The sequence below is a fragment of the Heliconius melpomene genome, chromosome 4 (genome assembly GCF_056956725.1).
Source record: "Heliconius melpomene rosina isolate 202511_hmr_F chromosome 4, ASM5695672v1, whole genome shotgun sequence".
Lineage (NCBI taxonomy): Eukaryota > Metazoa > Arthropoda > Insecta > Lepidoptera > Nymphalidae > Heliconius > Heliconius melpomene.
The window spans coordinates 7,676,169-7,697,287 of NC_140392.1; the positions used below are offsets into that span (position 1 = coordinate 7,676,169).

General features: G+C 33.0%; 1 protein-coding gene across 1 annotated transcript in view; it reads left to right on the top strand.

The window, feature by feature from the left end:
* Syt4 (Synaptotagmin 4) overlaps window positions 1-21,119 on the top strand; it is a 30,442-nt gene that overhangs the window by 4,627 nt on the left and 4,696 nt on the right. The window contains exons 2-8 of the mRNA XM_085208390.1: window positions 12,435-12,560; window positions 12,785-12,954; window positions 13,564-13,724; window positions 19,730-19,864; window positions 20,140-20,253; window positions 20,384-20,495; window positions 20,976-21,103. Coding sequence (XP_085064516.1) covers window positions 12,435-12,560; window positions 12,785-12,954; window positions 13,564-13,724; window positions 19,730-19,864; window positions 20,140-20,253; window positions 20,384-20,495; window positions 20,976-21,103 — 946 coding nt within the window. The remainder of the gene's footprint in view (window positions 1-12,434; window positions 12,561-12,784; window positions 12,955-13,563; window positions 13,725-19,729; window positions 19,865-20,139; window positions 20,254-20,383; window positions 20,496-20,975; window positions 21,104-21,119) is intronic.

Below are 21,119 nucleotides of genomic sequence, written 5' to 3' on the forward strand. Positions count from 1 at the left end.
ATTTCCCACTTTCCACCAAATTTAGCAGAAATTTCGTGTTAAATGGCGCTGCGCTTTTCCTCGATACCAGAGCAAGGAAATAAAATTATTAAATATTAGATTTCCTCCCGTAAGAATCAAACCTACAACTTGTCGCTTCTTCTGGTTCACTCTTTTTTATTTTACTTATTAAAGATATTTCAGATATGATATTAATACTAAAACTAGGTAAGTGTTAGCTAGTTGGTGCTCACGATTATAGCTTACGAAAAAAAAAAAATTATGTATTCGAGACGCCACTACAGAATTCAGAAAGAATTGCCTTCGTAACGTCATTGCCTTAGTATTAGCTTCCCAGGTTCCCTTTGCCTAATCTACTATGTGCGGCATACTGCGGGAACCTTGAAAAAATATTTTAATTATCTTATAAAAACTGTAAATAAAAATATAAGTTTTCTCTTGGAGATTTTAAGTTAACTATAGTTAACTAAGTAAATATAAATGATATAACATTCGTACAATACGGTTACATCAGCCTACTTCTCGTTATTTACTTACTCAAGTCTTCCGGCCTTATTAAATTATACAGCAATTTGGATTATGTAAACGTTGAATTCATATCTCGGTTTACATTTTGGAGACGTTCTTGAAGTGAATCAGTGTAAGGAAAAGTGGCCTAACCTCTGTTTAGTTATTATCTATTTATTATATTTATTTTTAAGTTAAATTTGTTGTTTTGTTTAGATAGTTTACGTAAAAACGTGAACTTTTGAAAATGATTTAAATTTATTTTAAAAAATAAATTTTGATATAAGAAATTTACGCAAAAACACGCAATACCTCCAGAATTTGGCGAAAAGTGGGGAACGAAAGTGAAATACCAGATTCCCTCTGCCACAGCGTGAAGCTAAAAAATAACATTATTGAAGTAAAATTGTATTCATATTTTTTATGCTTTTAGTTATAATATTACAATCGTGTTATTTATGAGTTAGGCTACTTCTATTGCTTGAAATATGCTTCATTGAGGGACCCGAGTTTATATTAAAAGATTTAATCTTATGTAAAACGATTTACCTTCTTATTATCATATAGTAATCGATAAGAACACGGCAACATATTTGTAAAGAATCTTCAATTTCTGGTTATTTAAAATTTTGGGACGGTTATTACAGGATAGGGAACTGGAACTTTATCATAAGTGTTTCTTTTTTCTGTCTTTCTTTTCTCTGTCATTCTTTTCTTTTGTTTTGCAATCTTAACAATATTGATGACGTAAATAAACCTTTGAGTTACAAAAAGAATGATAAAATAAATGTCAATGACGAGAGGCACGATAAATAAACTTTCAAGTAAATAATATTATCTTCGACAAAAAAGTAAGATTATTAGATATAAAATAGTTCTTATAGGTAGTAGGTAAGGTAAATAAAGAAAAAAGAAACAAAATGAGATTCCGTTAACGAACACAAACGTTAATGATTCTGCGTCGTAGCGCTTATGCTACGGTAGAATCGTAGCGCTTATATTTCATTATATTCTTATTAAAAATAGTATTTAGTTATAATAATTTATTGGCTTCATTTATAACATATAACAAATTACCTGTAATTATAAACATTTATATTTTTTATAATCTATTTTATGAATGTGGTGTGGAATGATATTTGCGTATACGGAAAAAATCACACGACTTTCCCTAAATCTAATCTCTTAAATAACAGGTTCCCAAGGGATCGAAAATTCTTAGTTCCTCTTTTTGGGGGATTACCATTTAATGTCTCTGTATGAAAGTTAAATAATCACTATTGAATTAGATTTTATTAATAGACCATTGTTTGCCTTGCTTACTTGAAAGAAAGAAGATTTAAAAAGAATCATTTAGAACTTCTTTTAATTATAATTAGTCTAGATTTATTAATCTCATGAGTTTACAAACATCCCACGCTAGGCCTTTATAAAACACTGACCTATTTTTACTCTATATAATTATTTATTTAAGGATTTACACAAATAGTTACTTAGAAGTTCTTTGTATCCATTTTAACTATTATTATATTATATCTTTAAAAACCCTAGGCCAATAAAGGCCAGTCGTAGCCCAAGGACACAAAGCCTGAGCGAAAATTTAGATACATACATTTCTTTGCTCTATTCTCAATACCCAATGCCTTCGACATTCGAGGGGATTTGGGGTATGGAGTCTCTTAACACTAGGTTCCCTCTGCCACTGAACTTGAATTCTGTAGGCATTGAGTGTTGAGTGCAGAAACTCAACGCCGCACTTATCCTCGACGACGAGCGAAAAAATCAAAATACAAATTTAAATAAATATTTAACTTTCCTCGAATGGGAATCGAACCCACAACCAGTCGCATTTACAGTCACACACTTGTGCCCCTGCGCCACGACTGGCCTTAACGTATATTTAGTTAAAATAACATTGTTTTTAAAGATGGATGGCGTAATGGACGAGAGACGCTATTAATTTATTTGCCATAAGAGGATTAAAGGATTTAATCCCGAGTGCATGCATTAATATGATTGCTAATGGACTACAATATGGTTCATTGCGTTTTGTGAGAGTGTATGTAAATTAAAAATGGATTATTTTTGGATAATAACTTATTTACATAGCTTTTTTTTATTTTCTCGTTCTCGTTAAAGAGTTCCATCACTTACTTTAATTAAAATTAATGTTTACTTAGAGATGACGTTACAAAAGAATGTCAGGCACATTGTTGGATTTCTTCAAATAAGGGTTCATGACTTGCCTTTTTTTACATAGATGATTCTGTTATATAGATGATTTTTCTACCGTACGTTTCTTTAAACGACAACAAAAATATATATACCATTAATGCTTTTATTTCATTCTCCAGGCATAAAGATTAAACAACATAGTGGTATAACTCTTTATTTTCTCTGTACACCTTAAGTTCTTAAAGCAGAGACTGACGTAGATTTACCTATATCTTTATTTTACTTGAATTTATTACTATTTTGTGGAAACAATGTTTTATATACCTTTGGCATATAATTACTTTTTAATATTTTTTCAAGTTTTAAATATTCTTCTCTAGATGTAATATAAAAAAAGGACTATATTATTAATAAAGTATGACCTTCACGTGAACAAAAGGGTGAAATAGTAAAAAATCTCCTAAGCACGTACCGACCCGCCCGCGCCGTCGCGCCGTTCATGAAATACTGTATTTTACGTACGCGTCCTTACCTGTCGCCCCCTATCTCGAGTTGGATCGTAAAACACGTCTGGTTAAAATAAATAAACGTTATTACCGTAATTTTACTTGAAAATACTCAATTTTACTACTAACGTTGCTTACATTTTGATGTAGATATGGATTTAGTAGTTTGATATATATTTTTGAGACCAATCGTGGCGAAGGAGCATGAGACGGACTTGAGTTCCGCCACTCAACACGCAATGCGCTCCAGAATTCACCGGAAACTCTTAATGGAAACGAAGTGTCTTAACACTACGTTCCCAGGTTCCCTCGGGCTTTCCTGCTAAATGCTAGCTAAAAAAAGCTGCAATTAGTTTATCTATCAATCTCTCTATATTACATGATAAATTCCATTAAAAACTTTACTTATAAATAAGAAAGAATCATAACAAATATAAATTACTCATTTAATTCTATAATTTAGTTAGTAAAGTCTAAAGGAAGCGTACCTACAAAGTTAAGGTCTAGTTTTATAACTTTTACGCAATCTCAAGTTTCTGAACTGTCGCCGTATATTAAAGGTACCTTAAAGGTACCTCGAAAGTAATCTTGATAAGTACGAGAGACGAGCTAAGAGTCCACTTAGCTTTTAAAGAGATTGATCGTTGATTTGACATGGGTCGAGGAGAGGAGACAAGGGGATTTACTGACTGAACGGTGATTTTCCAAGAAACAGACTTCCATATAATTTAATATTGCTTAAAGTAATCATTAATTTATGTCAATCTTTGGATATATAAGCCAAAAATATATTTGGCTTTTTTGCTTCACGTTTCCGCACGTAGCCGGGGAGGCAAAGGGAACCTAGTAGCTTAGTGTTAAGACAGTTCAATCCCATTTAGACACTTCCGTTCCCACTTTCTGCGGAATAGGAGATATTGTGTGTTGCATGGCGGTACTTAACGACGCGGTTTTTCTCATGGCCAGACAAATATTTCGTTTTCTCGAGTGGAAATTGAACTCACAGCCCGTCGCGCTAACAGTCTCACGCTATCTTGCACTACCAAATGAAATGAAAAAAAAATCATAGTTACATTTAAAATTATGTACGTCAATTATAAAAATATAAAACAAATATAAACATTAAATTAAAAATTGAAATAAAAAGAGAACATAGTACCTACATAGAAATTTAAATTAAATAAATATAAAACAATAATTCTGACTACTTTCCAAACATTATTCACGCTATGGAAAAACCCTCATAATAACTTTACAGCTCTATAACGTGAATGCTCTCGCATTTGAAACGGGAAACCATTTTGTGGTCGACTTGTGTTTGAAAACTACGTAATTCACGTGTTTTTAATTAATTTCTATTAAAATTAATCTCCATTTAAATTTAATTAAATGTTTGCTCTTACTAAAGCCAGCTAGGCTAGCTAGCGTGTGTAAAACTTTTACAATATACACTTCAATGTACGAGTATATTCAACGTAAACTATAAATTAAATCTTTATTTATAGCTAAACATCTTTGTGACACTGGGAATTGTGGGTTCAATCCCCACTCGGGGAAATGAATTATTATTTGTTAATATCTTCATTTCTTCTCTCTGGCACTAAGGTAAAGCCTGGCGTTAAATTCTACCACTAGACGATCGACGGTTTCATCTCATTCAATTCTTTTTTATAAGCCTTTAATTTTTATAACATATCTGTGTTAAAAAATATTAAAAGTATGAGAAGCTCGAAACAAAGGAAAATATCTATTAGAATATAAATTGTATGAACATTTCAATTTAAGTAGGTCAAGCCAGTTAAGAAGTTCTTAACCACTAGATTCTACTTATAGTCTTACTACGATTTCCAAATGGAACTATTATATGGAATGCTATATTCCTTTATTATTAAAACCTATAACAAGACAAGCTCCCCTCAGGTATTCTCGAATAGATCACGCTCCTTCGAGGCACGTGTTGCGGTGAGTGGAAAATTCTGACGATAACGATTTTTGTTAGATATTTCCAAAAGGAAATATTATTATTTTAATTTTACTAATCTACATTCTTATTAATAATATTTATGGATGAATCTATACTGTGACTTAACACAGTTTTATTAAGATATAAGTCTTACTTACCCTTAATTTAACTACCCTTGTTATATGTGGTGGTAATATTATAATATATTAATCTAATATGGTGAAATTTTCCCATTTTCCACTGAACTCTAGAGGCATCACGTGAGGAGTGGTAGAACTCAACGCAGAGATTTGCCTGGACACCAGAACAAAGAAATGAAAAAAAAATACTATTCATTTTCTCGAGTGGGAATCGAGCTCTTAAAATCTTTCTTGTTTATAGTCATATTTTAAGAATTGCGCCAGAACTGGCCTCATAAAAAAGCCATATGAATATTTTTCATAAAAAATATACGTTTCAATACGTAGTTAGAAAAGACGCTGTGCCAGCTTTCATAAAAATTGATATTCTCTGAGTATTTCCATATCATACTCGCACCGGCATTGTTCGCTTTTTCGGCCGGAGATAAAGAGAGACGATATATTTAAATGACTGACGATCCGCTCAGCTAAGCTTAGGGCTGTACCGTGGCTGGACCATGAAGTTCATCCATACCTATATTATAAATTCGAAAGTAACTCTGTCTGTCTGTCTTTTACGCAATCAGGGCCAAACCGCTAATTTAATTGTGATAAAATACTCATATAGAGATATTTGAGGGTCTGGGGATGAACATAGGATACTTTTTTTTTCTCATATTTATAATATTTTTGATATATAGCAATATATTAAAATACTTATTAATTTGACATGCAATTTATTCCGCCATGTTAATAACAACCGTCGTTGCTAAGCAACGATTTGCAAAGATTGTTGTTAGAAAACGTCACCCAAAATGAGCTTGCTTAACGCATCTCTCTATTGAAAACTGAAAATAATTTCATAAATATATTTAATAAATATTCTTATAGTACAAGCGGGCGTAGCCGCGTTCGGGTCCACTAGTAATATAATAATTGATTTTGATATACATTTTTTTTTTCTCAGAATGTTTTATAATTTAGATTTTTTCTTTATATTGTGTAATTACTGCATATGTAGGTATTATTGTAATATATTTATATTTTCTTATTATAAGAAGAGAGCTAATTATTTCTTTCATCCTCATGTTTTTATGATTGACTATTTTGAGATATCTTATATTAGAATGATCTTTATTCATTCATAGGACTTCATGACGACAGCCCTAACGCTTAACTCATAACGTGGATAGAGCAAAATGAAAGGTGGTGCTATGAAATGTAATATCATGAAACTGAAGCCTATTTCTATTCATTTGCGCAACATTGTCCAATATTACAAAATTAAATAAAGTCTCATATCCATAGAAAAAAATATATATGCGCATATTACATTTTTTTTCTACAATTTTTTTAAAGTTACGTACAAACTAAAAGTAAGAGCTTTTTATATCAGTTGGTACTTTTTTTATCTTCTCGATAAAATTTTATATGAATCATTTATCAATCATTTTGCGGCTTAGACATCAGCCTTATTGATTACTAATATATGGAAATTTGTGCAAATCTAATTATATTTAAAACTTTTAAAACATGATGTAATTGGAAACCACGAGGGCTATTATTAGATTAGGGTATTCAAATTGTTTTTATTTATATTGCGAAAAAAAATAATTAAAAATGGAGCAAACGCAATCTTAGAAATTGAAACATAAACATATAATTTATGATGACATATAAAAACGGCATCTCAAGATCGATCTCAGATTTGAGAACAGTTTATAAATACGGGCTAAGTACCTCAAAAATTTTCAACATATTGTTATGATATTACCTTTATGGATTTCCTAATTCCATCAAGTTTAATTGAATAAATGTTTGGAATTTGATACAAGATTACGAGACACTGAAAATCACTGGCATTGTAATCTTCCAAAATATTTTTGATCAATGAATTCCTTAGTGCAAGCACTGGCACACAAATTGCTGGTACTCTTAGTTTACAAACCCGAGAACAGATATTAACAAAAATAATGTTAAATTATACGTACTTTAAAGTTTCTATTTATTTGTTATTAGCCCTTTAATAGTTGAATTTTAATTTAATAATTCTAATATTGTTACAAGCAAACAGTCAGTTAATTTAATTGTTTAAATATAGCATCTTAATGGTAGGTTCTGCCTAACTTGATATATGCGAGTTACAACATGAAGTCTATCTATGTACTCGTATATAACCTTTGCCGTGACTGTGAAAACCATAAAACTATTTGAACCTAACGACATGTAATAGGATTTAGTTAAGCTTTTATTTATCAGTTCCGCTAATAGCATTATTGTGTATCTATCTGTACGTAATCAAGAGCGACGCAAGAATTACGTAACTGATTTAAGAGACGAACAAAATCTATTTTTTGGAGCTTCACGCTGTTTCATTCATACTCATTCCCTCATAAACAGTGGGCAGAGTTTCTTACTATCAGCTAAATTTTCGAGGTTTTGCGTGTTGAGTGGCGGAATTTAACCGCGTTTTTGTCTCTGGTCCCAGAGTGAAGAAATTAAAATATTAATAAATAATAATTTATTCTCCTATGTGGGAATCATACCCGCAACCTTCGCGTTACAGTCATCCGCTTGTGCCCCTGCGCTACGACGACCTTAAATCATTTTTTTAATAATAAATATAAATATAACGATGATTATTTTTAATAAATTATTAAATATAAATAAACCGCCGCTAGTATCTACATTCGTTTATATATATAAAACTTTTCCGTTTCTATGTAACTAGCGGACTTAGAAAGATGAAATTTGTATATTGTGCACCTAGGGGGTAAGTTTAGGAGCGTAGGGGAGTACTAGTAGGGGATTTCTTAACGGAAAACAACGGGATTTTCCATTTTACGTCTTAATATCCTCACAAACGAAGTTGCAGGTGACATTTTAGTAGTCGTCAAGTTGCCAGACGGTCACTGAATTATGTAAGGCAATTAAAATAGTAGAAAAGTTTATTTATACAAGATTCGTAGCGCACTTTCATGCTCCATTTAAAACAGTCTGGATCTTTATCTATCGAGTTTATTACTCGCCTGTTATCCAAGAAATAATAATATTTCTTTTATTCTATTTCTTTTCTTTCTCCATTTATAAAAATGTTAAGTGAACTACAAAAGGGTTCAATGCTTGTTGCTACGGAATGTTTCACAAAAGAAGGTTATAATAATTTGGTGACATATTATTGTTATATTATAATTGCTTTTCAATAAATAAATTTTCTTTCATTTTATTTCTCTTATTAAGATTGCTTATTTATGCTGAAATTTCATATTTTGTTTCCTAGGAGGTTCTGATAAATGTTTCTCTCTGTATAAAGATATAATCAACTTGTATAGCACATAGCAATGTGGACTGAGGGAACCTATGGTTAAGATATTACATTCCCCATTTTCCGCTGAACTTTGGTGGCATTGCGTGTTGATTGGCGAAACTCAACGCCACGCTTCGACACCGTATACCGTACGCGTTATTAAATAACCGTTAGCTATAAAATATTTAAAGGAATCCCAACCCGTCTCAATCCAACATGTTGCTTTATTATACTTCGACCTAAATCTATTTTGGTTGAAATATTTAGGTTATGAATTCAATTTCACTTGTTCGGAGGTTCCAATTTGCGATGCCGATTCGGTCCTCTCTCCTTTTGACAAATAAAGGTCTCGGCGGGCTCGAGACAGGCTTAGGTTTGATATTGTAGATACATTTTGCTAGAAAGAGCTTTGCTTTGAGACTTTTACGAGTTTATCCAGTTTCTTTTAGGCATAGCCAAGAAAATTACCTTATGTAAAGGATATATTTTGTTTTGTTTAATAAATACTTTTAAAGTAAATATTTAAATTAGTCTCCATTTATGGTAAAATTGATTCATAGCCAAATCTTAAGTTCGAATTAGATCATAAGCTTAAGTTCGATTCTTCCCGTATACAGCAGGGTAGACAGAAGAAAGTAAAGACACTCCGTTCTTCACTCTCCGTCGAATTTTTAGTCTCAACATGGGTGTTGAGTGGTGCCTTAGTGCCTTAATGAAAATATTGAGAAATAATAATTCATTCCTTCAAGTGGGGATCGAACCCACAATCGTCGCGTTACAATCACACCCTTGTGCTCCTGCTCCAAGACGGCCTCTTCACAAAATAACTTTGTCACATATATATCTAAAGCATTCGGATACTTTGCAGCGTATTAATAAAGGGAAAGTTTTGCTCTCAATATTTCTACCATATTGTATGAATTTCTACAGCCGTCCAACTTTAGGGCTCATATTATGAATGTAGGTCATATTTTCTGTTGTGATTAAAGAAACTAATGTCAAAAGGGGCATGGGTGTGTATTGTATATTGTATTTAAGACGGACTAACTTAAAAAATATTAAAAATATTTAAATTTTCTATTCTCTCCATTTTTTTATTATACATTTTTTTTCACCTTCACACTGTATCCCACAAGTAGCAGGGCCCACCCAGCCTGTCCCACAGGCAGAGGGAGTTCAGTGTACAATCCCCAATTTCCACTGAATTTCGAAGGCATTGCGGTTTAAGAACTCTGCCAATACCACGTCCACGACACCAGAGCGAAATGAAAATGTTCAATATTTTATTTCCTCGAATGCGAATCGAACCCAGAGCCTGTCGCGCTCGCCCCTGGGCTATGAAAATAATGAGATTCTTATTTGAATAGTTTTAATAGTAAAAAAATATTATAATTAAATTTTAAATAAAAGCTTTTATGCTGAGCCAATACAATATTAAAGAGTCGCATCTGTGGAAAATCTCTTAGTACTAAAGATAAAGCGTCTCTTTCATTTTAATAAAACATTTTTTTTATATTGAAATATTTTACCAATTATGAGATGTAATCAAGTTCACGTTGTTTCTCGCACACGCGCGTGCGGATTTTAACACCGCGCTTTGCCTCGACGCCAGAGCGAAGAAATGAAAATATAAACTTAAATAAATATATAATTTCCTCGAGTGTGGATCGAACCCACGACCAGTCGCGTTTACAATAACAGTTGTGCCCGTACACCACGGCTAGTTTCGAAGTAATGAGAAGTACTTACGATTAATACTCCTTCATGTACTTCCGTGCTAAGATGTACCATTAAGCATTTAACCGACTCCTTAATTAATATATATTCAAATGATTGAGGCAATATTATAATTAGCATCTCTGAATGCCTCTACTAGAATCATATTAATATTATAAATAGTGAATGTAAGTTTGTTTGTTACGCTATCACCCCAAAACTACTCAATCGATTATTATGAAACTTCGTTGACGTATTCTTAAAGGTATTAGAAAGAACATAGGATACATTTTATTTAAAATATATATATATCTTTTGACTGGAATATAAAAATAAGTTTAAACTAGCGTAGCCACGATAGAGTCTCTAGTACAGAAATAAATGGAACACAATTTTTTTCTGTTTACATGTATTTTTAAAGATGCTGTGTTAAGACGTTGCTGTAAAAGGAACAAGTAGAAGTAATTAGGAGCAAGAGATACTCACGCTTGCTCTAAATTACCTCTGACCTAAAATTATAGAGTTTTTCTACATGTACTGTATGTAATTCTTACTTAAGAGTTTAGGAACTAGCTTTATTATAACACACAAAAGTATGTTTCTAAATCTCTTACAAGGATATAATAGGGGAAGCCAGTCGTAGCGTAGTAGGGGCAAAAGTGTGGGACTGCAATTTATTCAAATTAATATTTTTATTTCTTCAGTCTGATTTAGTCTCCAGATTTCGACGGAAAATAGAGAACGGAGTGCTTAAACTCTATGAGTAGGTTAAAACTTCATCAAAAAAATCAATAGTTTTTGACAATTTCTCATTCAGAATTAAATATATACATGTTATTTAGATCTAAAACTATGGATTTCTTTGAGAGTGTTAATAATAGTACACTTAAAAGCTCGAACCTAATCTACCACACTGGGTCAAGGGTGTTCAGTGAAGATCGATGTAATCAGTACTAAGTATAAGTGGCTCATATGTTCGGATTTGTTTCTCTCATATACTTTTATAGCCTTTATGTATATCAATCAATCAATCAATCAAACCAGCCTTTTCGGGTCCACTGCTGGACATAGGCCTCTCCCAGGGTGCGCCAAAGCTCCCGATCCTCCGCCTTCCGCATCCAGTCGAAGCCAGCAACCTTCTTCAGGTCGTCGGTCCATCGAGCTGGAGGGCGCCCTACGCTACGCTTGCCGATCCGCGGTCTCCACTCAAGGACTTTATGTATATATTAATATAAAATTATATATTATTATATTAAAATACACTGCGTCCGACTGTAAGTGATTCCCGCGATCGGAATGAATTACAATTGGAAATGAGACAAAACGCGTCTTTAAATTCCGCTACCCAGAAGGAAATAGATTTCGAAGGTCTTGAAAACTGAGCAGTGTGTGGAACGAAGTGTCATAACACTAGGTTCCCTATCCTGCGTATGGGCTAAAGCGTGATTTGTGAATAACAAATATATAATTGTATCAGTCAATGGTAATTTAAATTTTTAAATAAACTTTTGTAAATTAACTTTTAAACTTAAATAAAGTTGAAAATTATTTATTTTTATCCCTATTTTATATATTTTTTTTAAATACATAACTAATGGTTTTAATAAACAGAAAACTACTGATTGAACAAAAATGAGATAATTAGACAAAAAGAAAAAAAAAACACTTCTAAATTCAGTAGCATTTAGTAAACGCTAAAAGTTCTTAAAACCTTTCTTCTTTTCTTCAAAGAAACGATTTCATATTGTTGAGAATGCATCTCGAAATCCATCTACTCTGCATGTTCAGAAATGGTTGAATATACATGTGACCCAGTCGTTGTATGTGTGTTTTGCGTAATACCTAAATGAACTTTCTTATATCTTGTCTCTATAACCTTATTTACTTACGGAATTTATTTATTTTCAATTTAATTATTAATTAAATTGTGGTCGTGATGGCTTAACGCAGTGTTTAACTCAATGGAAAATTATTCGATGTCCACAAAGAATTTCATTTTCCTCTGATAATGCAAGATGTGGCGTTAGGTTCCGCTATATATAATGACTTGTAATAGAGTTAAAACTACATAAGATTGGACTGCCGTAACACTAGTTTTTATTATGTTTTTCTATAAGATATATAAATTACTTTTGTTTTAGCGGGCGAATGGCACAGTCCAACGTTTTGGATGCTGGTGGTGGGGGCTTCTGCTCTGGTCGTGATCGCTCTCGCCGCTTTAGCTTGTTGGGTTGCTCGTCGACGCTCTACACTTTCTCACAAACTTGGTAAGTATTGAAAAAACAGTTTCCTGACATTTTCCCGTCCAATTTTAGAGACAGTGTGTGTTGAGTGGGGAATATTAAAAAACGAAATATTTTAAATTTTCCTTTTAAGTAAAATTGGGATGAATAGAAGAGCTTAAAAAATTTCAAGTGCTACATACTAATACTAAATATATCTTAATAAATAACAAACCCATCATACATTCTTCTTCAAAATCCAAACCCAGGAGGCAAACGAGGACCAGACAAGGCTCTGGTGTTCCAACCACCTCGCCGCGCCACAGCCGTGCGATCTCCGGGCTCCGCCACGCACTACCTGCGGAAATCGCCGTCGCCCACCGCCGCCGCGCCACCTGCGCCCGCGACCCCTCAGCCAATCACCAATGCTGTAGTTACTGTGAGGAACTTGTATTTTGTAATGTAATCATATTGAACAGTCAGCTTCACGCTGTATACCACATTTAGCGGGTTAGGCAGAGGGAACCTAGTGTTAAGACAATCAGTTCTCCATTTTCCGCCGATTTATTGCCGCCAGTCGAGGCGCAGAGACACGAGCGTGATTCACATTGGAGAACAATAAATATTTAATGTAAAAATTAATATATTTTTTAATTTGTATACTAAAAATGTTCTAAACCTGTTCAAACAAATTAGATGTGATATTCGTTTCATCATTCATCATTCATTTTTACAGTTTTTAATATTGTTATATTCTGCCATTTTCTTTATTTTAATAATCAATAAACGGCATACAATACAAATAATCTTTATCTCGGAGCACTTTTTGGTACTTGAGACCCAAGTGTAGACCCCTTTATTGGTCGAAATAAATATTATTATTCGAATACAGTTGAATCAAATGGCGTTTATTAGTTACTTAAAACATAATCTAGGCAACGCATAACAACATAACAGAAATATTTATTACTATTAGTACATATAACATGTAGGTAAAAAATCACGGAATATCTAGAAAAAAAATAAACAAAATCACTCTCATCACTAGCCATCCGGTGGTAACAGTCCACACACCCCCACCGCACCCGAACTGGTGACCCCCCTCAGCAAGGAGCTGGCGGACGCGAACGCCACTGAGAAACCTAAACCCGTTGAGCCTGAGATCACTACTACCGATGGACGACTTGGTGACCTGCATTTTAAATTGCGGTAAGTTTTTTGTAATTATTTATTTTGAAGTTGGGAACCTTGTGTTAAAACACTCCATGGCTATTAGGACACCCGCACTTCACGCGGAATTCTCGAGCCATTACGTGTTAAGTGGCGGAATTCAACGTAGCCCTTTGCCTAGTTACCAAAGTTAATATATAACATTTTAAATATTTTAGTACCCCAAATGAGAATCGAACCTACAATCTATCACCTTAACAGTCACATGCTTGTGCTCCTACACCACGACTAGCCTCTATTAAATTTAAGATGTAGCTAACAATAACTAACTAACTTTAATTAAAACTTTTAAACAAACTTTATTTAACTTAAAAACATGTTTTTGTTACTAAATGGCAATTATTTAATTGTACGATTTTTACTTGATGTAAATTTTAAAAATACATCTTATTTTTATAAAAAAATATGAAATAGAATGTTTAAGTTATTATTATTATTGGATATCTAATAGTTTAGTGTAAATGCAATAAAAGTGTACATTAGGAAATTAAATATTTAATTAAATCAATCAAATATTCTATAATAAAGATAAATTAATAAAATAAATATTAAAAAATTATAAAATATTGTGAAACTTTGTTAATTGAGAGAAATGTATTATTTATATCAGTACTTTCATATTTCTTTTTTTGTTACAAGGAAAAAATAGGCTTTTGAGTAAAAAATTAAAAGACGGAAAAGCTGCTATATTAAAATATTTCTATTACAACTTCATAATAAATATTCTTCATAATAAGAAACGAGCTTAAGTAATACACCATAACTCCTTGTTAAAACAATCACTTAGATAACATCAGAGATTACTTTGTCTTAAAATTAAAATATTATTTTTGTACGTAATACTCGTATTTTTGTAACAGGTATAAATTAAAATGTGAGTTTATTAATATTAAGTATTTTTTCATTAACATCGATTAAAAATATTTTATTTTGGCCTTTCCGCTGAATGCTGCGCTTTCCATCGACACCAGAGCGAAGAAATATATATCTCCTCAAGTGGGGATCGAACCCATAACAGCCTCAACTATTGAGAAGTTAAATAAAAAATTAAACACTCGCTCACGAATTCCAAATGCACTAGCAAATGCCTTTTAATAAAATATTTTCATTGCATTTTTAACTGAAGCAGTGGGGCCAATAGCTCGTGTTCCGATGCGAAGCAGAATGTTGGATGAGTGCCGTCTGGGAGTTACGTCTGTAACGTTCATATTGTAGGTGTATGTGTTCATGTAGGTGCAGGTGTAGGTGGAAGTGTAGGTGTAGGTGTATGTACGCCAGGAACTCAATCGTCGAGTGTCGTTAAATATGTATGCGCTTTGTAGCATATCCTGCAACTATGACTGTGTAAGGCGGGTCATGAGTTCATGACTCAGAAAAGGTAAACAAAAATGTAAAGACATTTCATGAGAGCAAGTGAAATGTAGTTTTTGAGTTCTTTTTTAATCTTTAAAGAGTTTTAGTTGTTTTGCATTCATATGCAAGGAAGACCAACGTGTTTTACTTATAGTGTGCCGGTGTATGAATCTTATATTCAATTCTTCAAATTTATTATTTCACGAAAACTATATTTAAAACATTCATATTTAAAACAAATACCTTTACTCCGTATCCCGCATAGCAGAATCAGCAAAGGGAACCTAGTGTTAAAACTCTCCATGTCCATTGAGACACTTCCGTTCCCCACTTTATATCAGTTATAAAATATTTTTGGAATACTTAAACGTTCAGGTACGGTCCATTCGGTAATGAATATACCCGTGCAATACTGCGACCTAGTTTTAAAAAATTCTATCCCCTATAATTGGAACTCTTGTTGCCTTTCAAATGACTTTTAATGATGTGGTTATTTTCAATAGCAGAAAAATATTAAACTTTTTACTACGTAGTATGACCTTTTCCTAACTATTATATATTTAGACTATCAACAACTACTATATCAACAAATATAGTTAATTAATTTCTCTGAGTCTATGTGTGTGGTGTATTACATCAGCACTACTCACTCACTTCTTATGAAAAGTGTATCTATTATGAAATTTAAATAATATCATTTCTTCGACATTTCTAGTTTCTTTGTAACAAAATTAGGCAGTTTATAAAACAGTATCTAAAACAGAATTAATAATTTATTTTCCAAACAATTACTAGGTATTAAATCCTTCGAAACATTAGAATATCTCAGCATTTTCGACGATTCAAAAGTGCTTATAATAATTGCCTATTCGAATAAAGAATATTTTGAATTTGAATTTGAATTTATTAACGTTCTAATATTAGCTGGAGATCGAACGGCATCTGGTAATCCAAATCATCATAAAAATCTATATGACCAAGATAATTCCAATAATATTAAATAATACCTTATAAAATATTTTTCCACATGTTCCAATAGCATCAGCTATCGCCAATAATGTACCTATAGGCTATAAATGTAACTCGACATATTGTATAACAGCCACAAAATCAATACATTTACTAAGTCGTATTTTAACCGCAGACAATTACCACCCACTCTCACCCCCACCCCCACCACCACCCCCCTAGGGAGGCAACGCTAACAGATTTATCAATAATTGTTCTCATCAACCCTTGATTGCGTTTGCTTAGAAAACATTGCGTAGATCTTTTATTTATTTTGTATTGTATAACATACAAACTATATATAGACTATTCTATATAGATTATATTCTTACATTTACTCTACTTTGAATATTTCAAACATGTATTAGCTTCACGCTGTATCCCGCACTCAACAGAATATGTAGAAGGAACCTAATGTCGAGTCACTCCGTTCCCCATTTGTCACCATTCTGAAAGCATTGCCATTTGAGTGGCGGAACCCAACACCGTGCTCTACATCGACATCAGAGCGAACAAAATAGAAATATTAAATATTTTATTTCGTCAAATGGAAATCGCGTTTTCACATTTCGAAATAGACATATTGACGTACAGAAGAAATAGTAATGGTTATTAGGGAAACGTAATCAATTAGGTGTTCAATATCGACTTTGCAGTCAACACATTTCTAGTTTGGTTATTCATTGTAGCTAGAATTGACAGTTCTCCACTATAGACATTTTTTTTTAACTTCATACTGTATCACGCATATAGCAAGGTAGGCAGAGGGAACCTAGAGCAACAATTTAATTTAACATTTTAACCTTGAGTTAAACCTGATTGAATAAGCTAAAGCACACTAAAAGTCATATAACAGTACCCTTGGCGGCGGTCGCAAAATAAATAGCATTTTATTACCGCGACATCGCATCGGGAGACACGGCTGTAAAATACTCATAACCTGAATAGGACTGATATAGCTGATAGCTTTATTACGTATTATTTTAATAGCACTGTCTAGTTAAACGACACTAATAAAGGCTTAAAAGAAATATAAAAAAGGGGAAAACTGTAATTTTTATGTCATTGTCATATCATTGTTGCTAGGGAGGTAGTTATTTTCTTTATAATAAAATATTTCTAATATCTCGTAACTTATTAAAAAATACCCTAAAATATATTTTATAAGAATCTCCCACTTTAATAAATACGACGAATCTGTGGATCTAATTGTTCTAGTATTTTGTTTGATTATATTGTTAAGAAGTGTTCCCAAAAACTATAACATACTGAATTTTAAACTTTAATGCTATATAATTTGCTATATAGTAGAAACAATACAATGTTATAGAAGGTAACTCGTTTGTTTTAGTATTGATATCGAAATATTTATATTTTTAATTATTTCAACTGTCTCCAGCTACGTTATTAGGGTAGATATGAGATAAATAATTTTTTTGCACGTTTTTAATATATTTTGGGTATCAATGTCTTTTTTCTTATCTTCGTCGATATTTAAAAAAAATAATTTCTCGTCTCGCACTTTAATGAAATATCCGAGGACACACAAAAAAAATGTAAGAGATCTCTCTTATATTGTTTTTTATGAGCTCTTAGATAAACACAGTTGACGTCCCCAGACAGGGACAGTACCGTGCGGTAAAAGCTATAAAAGACTGATACGCGACGGGGGAGCTCGCTTATTAAATCATCAAAGTAAGTCGGCTTAATATAAAACTGTTGTATTGATTAAATATAACATGTCTTGTAATATTAACGTTGTCAACTTTTATAAGAGATAGCTACGTAAATATTACGAACTAGCGGCCCGCGTGAACTTATTATTAATTTCTGTCTCCATGAATACCTAGGTCCTATAAGTGACGTACATGCAAAATTTGAGACTTTTGTAGTAACGAAGGTTCATACAAACTTTCAACCCCAAAAACAACCCCTTAGAAGTCGAATATTGCAAATTCCCGTCTTAGCGAGCACCTACGTCCTATAAATAACTCCTATGCAAAATTTGAGATTCCTAGCACATGTAGTTTCTGAGATTTCGTGATGAGTGAGTGACCTTTCGATTTTATATATATAGATAAATATTTTCTTTTGTTAGTCCTTTGTTTTAGAGGGAACCTAGTGTTAAGTTTGCGTATTGAGTGGTGAAAATCAACGCCGCGATGAGCGAGATTGTAAGAGACTTGAAATCTTGTTTGTCAAGTCCCAATGACTTGAATTCAGACAATAAGCGGAGAGTTGAATGTCTTGCTATTAGTACCTGTCTGCCTACGGAAAGAAAGTTAATCAAATCATAATATAATTTTCAGTAATTATATTTTAGCAATAATTTTTAAACACTAATTTAATATTTCTTTTCCTTTATACTTTAATAGAATTCATTAAGCTTTGTACTCCCTCGCCTATTCAATATTAACAGATGTCGACTTTATAAAGCAGGCGGTTACGGTTGTACCAACTCTGAAACGGTTTAAACCATCCATGCATATCTTAAAATGCCAACAAAGAAACTGTATGCTGTAACGTCGACGTTATGGCGGACGATTACTTTGTAAATTTAAAGGATATCATGTGAAATTGAATAAAATATTAATCTGCTTTACTAGTATTAGAAATAAATATATATTTGACTTATACTAGAAATTAGTTTTTTCTTAGTTTTTGTCACGAAGTATCTTATACTGTAAGATACTTCTTTCCGCATTGGTAGGCAGAGGGAACCTAGTGTTAAGGTACTCCGTTTATCCACTTCACACGAATGGGATCGAACTGACAACCATCGCGTTACAAACACACGCTAGTACAATTAGACAAGAAATTAGTTTATTAAGGTTTATTTTTAGTTTAAGCATGTCATTATATAATACACAAATTAAAATAATTTGTATATTATGTCCACTCCATCCATTTTCGTTTCACCGCATTGCCTAGAGCACCGTATTCCCTGCCAATTTGGCTATGGACTTCAGGGTAACAAGCTAGCTTTCTATATAACTAAGTTTAGAATGTTGTTTGAGTTGCCGCACTTTCAATATAAATCCTATTCATATTGGAAATCCTTGTAGCCCGGTAAGAAAGAACTAAGATTTTTGCCTAAGGGAAATATGTAATATGTTAGAAAAGTTTTTTCTGTTCTCGAAGGATAGATACTTTATATAACCTAAGCCTACAAAAGATAAGAATGTCTTTTATTATCAATAGTATATACTTTTATATAAATTTACAGGCGTTTTTCAATAAATATTTTATTATTATATGATAATTTAATGAGATCAATCGTGGCGCTCGATTCCCACTCGAGAAAATTTAATATTTAATATTTCCATTTCTTCGCTCTGGAGTTTCGCCACTCAACACGCGATGCCTCCAGAATTCGGTGGAAAATGAGGAATGGATGTGTCTTAATGAAAACGGAGTGTCTTAACATTAGGTTCCCAGGTTCCCTCAGCTTACCCTGCTATGTGAGGGATACAGCGTGAAGCTAAATAAAAAAATGATTTACTAATATTGAATATGTAATAAAATTTAAGTCAATTTGTAAAAAGCTTAAAATATTAAAAAAAGTAATAACGTTTCATCATGGCTTGGCTTTTTAAAATTAACTTTTAATCAAATTTTGTCAGATATGAGAATGAGAAGAGCGCTCTGGTAGTGTCAGTGGTGTCGTGCCAGGGGCTGCCTGGCCGCGAGCCTGCAGGACCTGACCCCTATGTAAAGCTGCAGCTTCTACCGGATAAACAGCATAAGGTGAAGACTCGGTAAGTTATAGTAACTCGATTTTATCTTTTGGTTTAAATATATTTAATAATTTGTTTTAAAGACTTAATAAATACGTTAGTCCAGACTGTCATCCACTCGCTGGTCATGATGTAGTTGATTTGAAATAAGAAAAACATTTAAAATAAACAAATAGTAATTTTAATGTTAATGCATACTAGTTAATTATACTTACAATATTTAAAAAATATAGACAATGAAATAAAATAAAAAAAAAGATAGATACTTATTTTACTAAATATATTTGATGAAACAGGGTGGTGCGCAAAACTCGGTGCCCTGTATACGATGAAGATTTCACTTTCTATGGAATCGCCCCGCACCAGCTCACCGCCATCACTCTGCACTTTGTCGTCTTGAGCTTTGATAGGTTAGTATTTGTCTTGAATAAATGTTTAAAGGTTTTGAACCTTTGTATAAAATATATATAAAATATATTATGTTTTAAGTACAATTAAACTTATATTTCAAGCAAGCATTGCATTTTAATTCCCATATAGATATTCCCGTGATGAGATTATCGGAGAGGTGGTATCGCCTCTCTCCGCGCTGCAGCTGCAAAGCGGAGAGGCCATGGCACTTTGCCGCGAGATACAACCACGCAGCTTGAAGGTAACTGTGGAATGTTATAGTCCTTATCTGATCGCTGATTCTTGAAAATTGTTAATTCTAGATAGAGTTACTTAGTACTTAAAATATCTGTGACATTGTTTCCAAAGTTTTTCAATTTCATCAATATGTCACGTAAATAATATTCAGATCTTTATTATTCATCGTATATAATAATTATTCAGTCATAGTGCCTTCCATCCCTTACATTCCATGTAGCTATTAGTAGCTTCGTGTTCCATTCCCTCGTGATCGCGTCATACCAGTTGTGGTATCAGGATGCGTAAGGATGTTCTAGCATCGTACGTTTTACACAAGGCTGGCAAAGACCACTACGACCAAACTTTCCATCAATGACCCCTCTCGTTTTTTCTCGTTCCTGTAAGAATATCAGGAAAGCTTTCATAATGTTTTCCTATGTTTCCATGTATACATAAATTGGTTCTCTATTTGTTTATACATAATTTCGCGTTGTGTGTACAGATGCGCAGCGTGGGGCGCGGCGAGGTGCTGGTGTCGCTGTGCTGGCAGCCGGCCGCCGCGCGCCTCACCGTGGTGCTGCTCAAGGCGCGCAATCTGCCCAAGATGGACGTCACCGGCCTCGCCGACCCGTGAGCGAACACAACC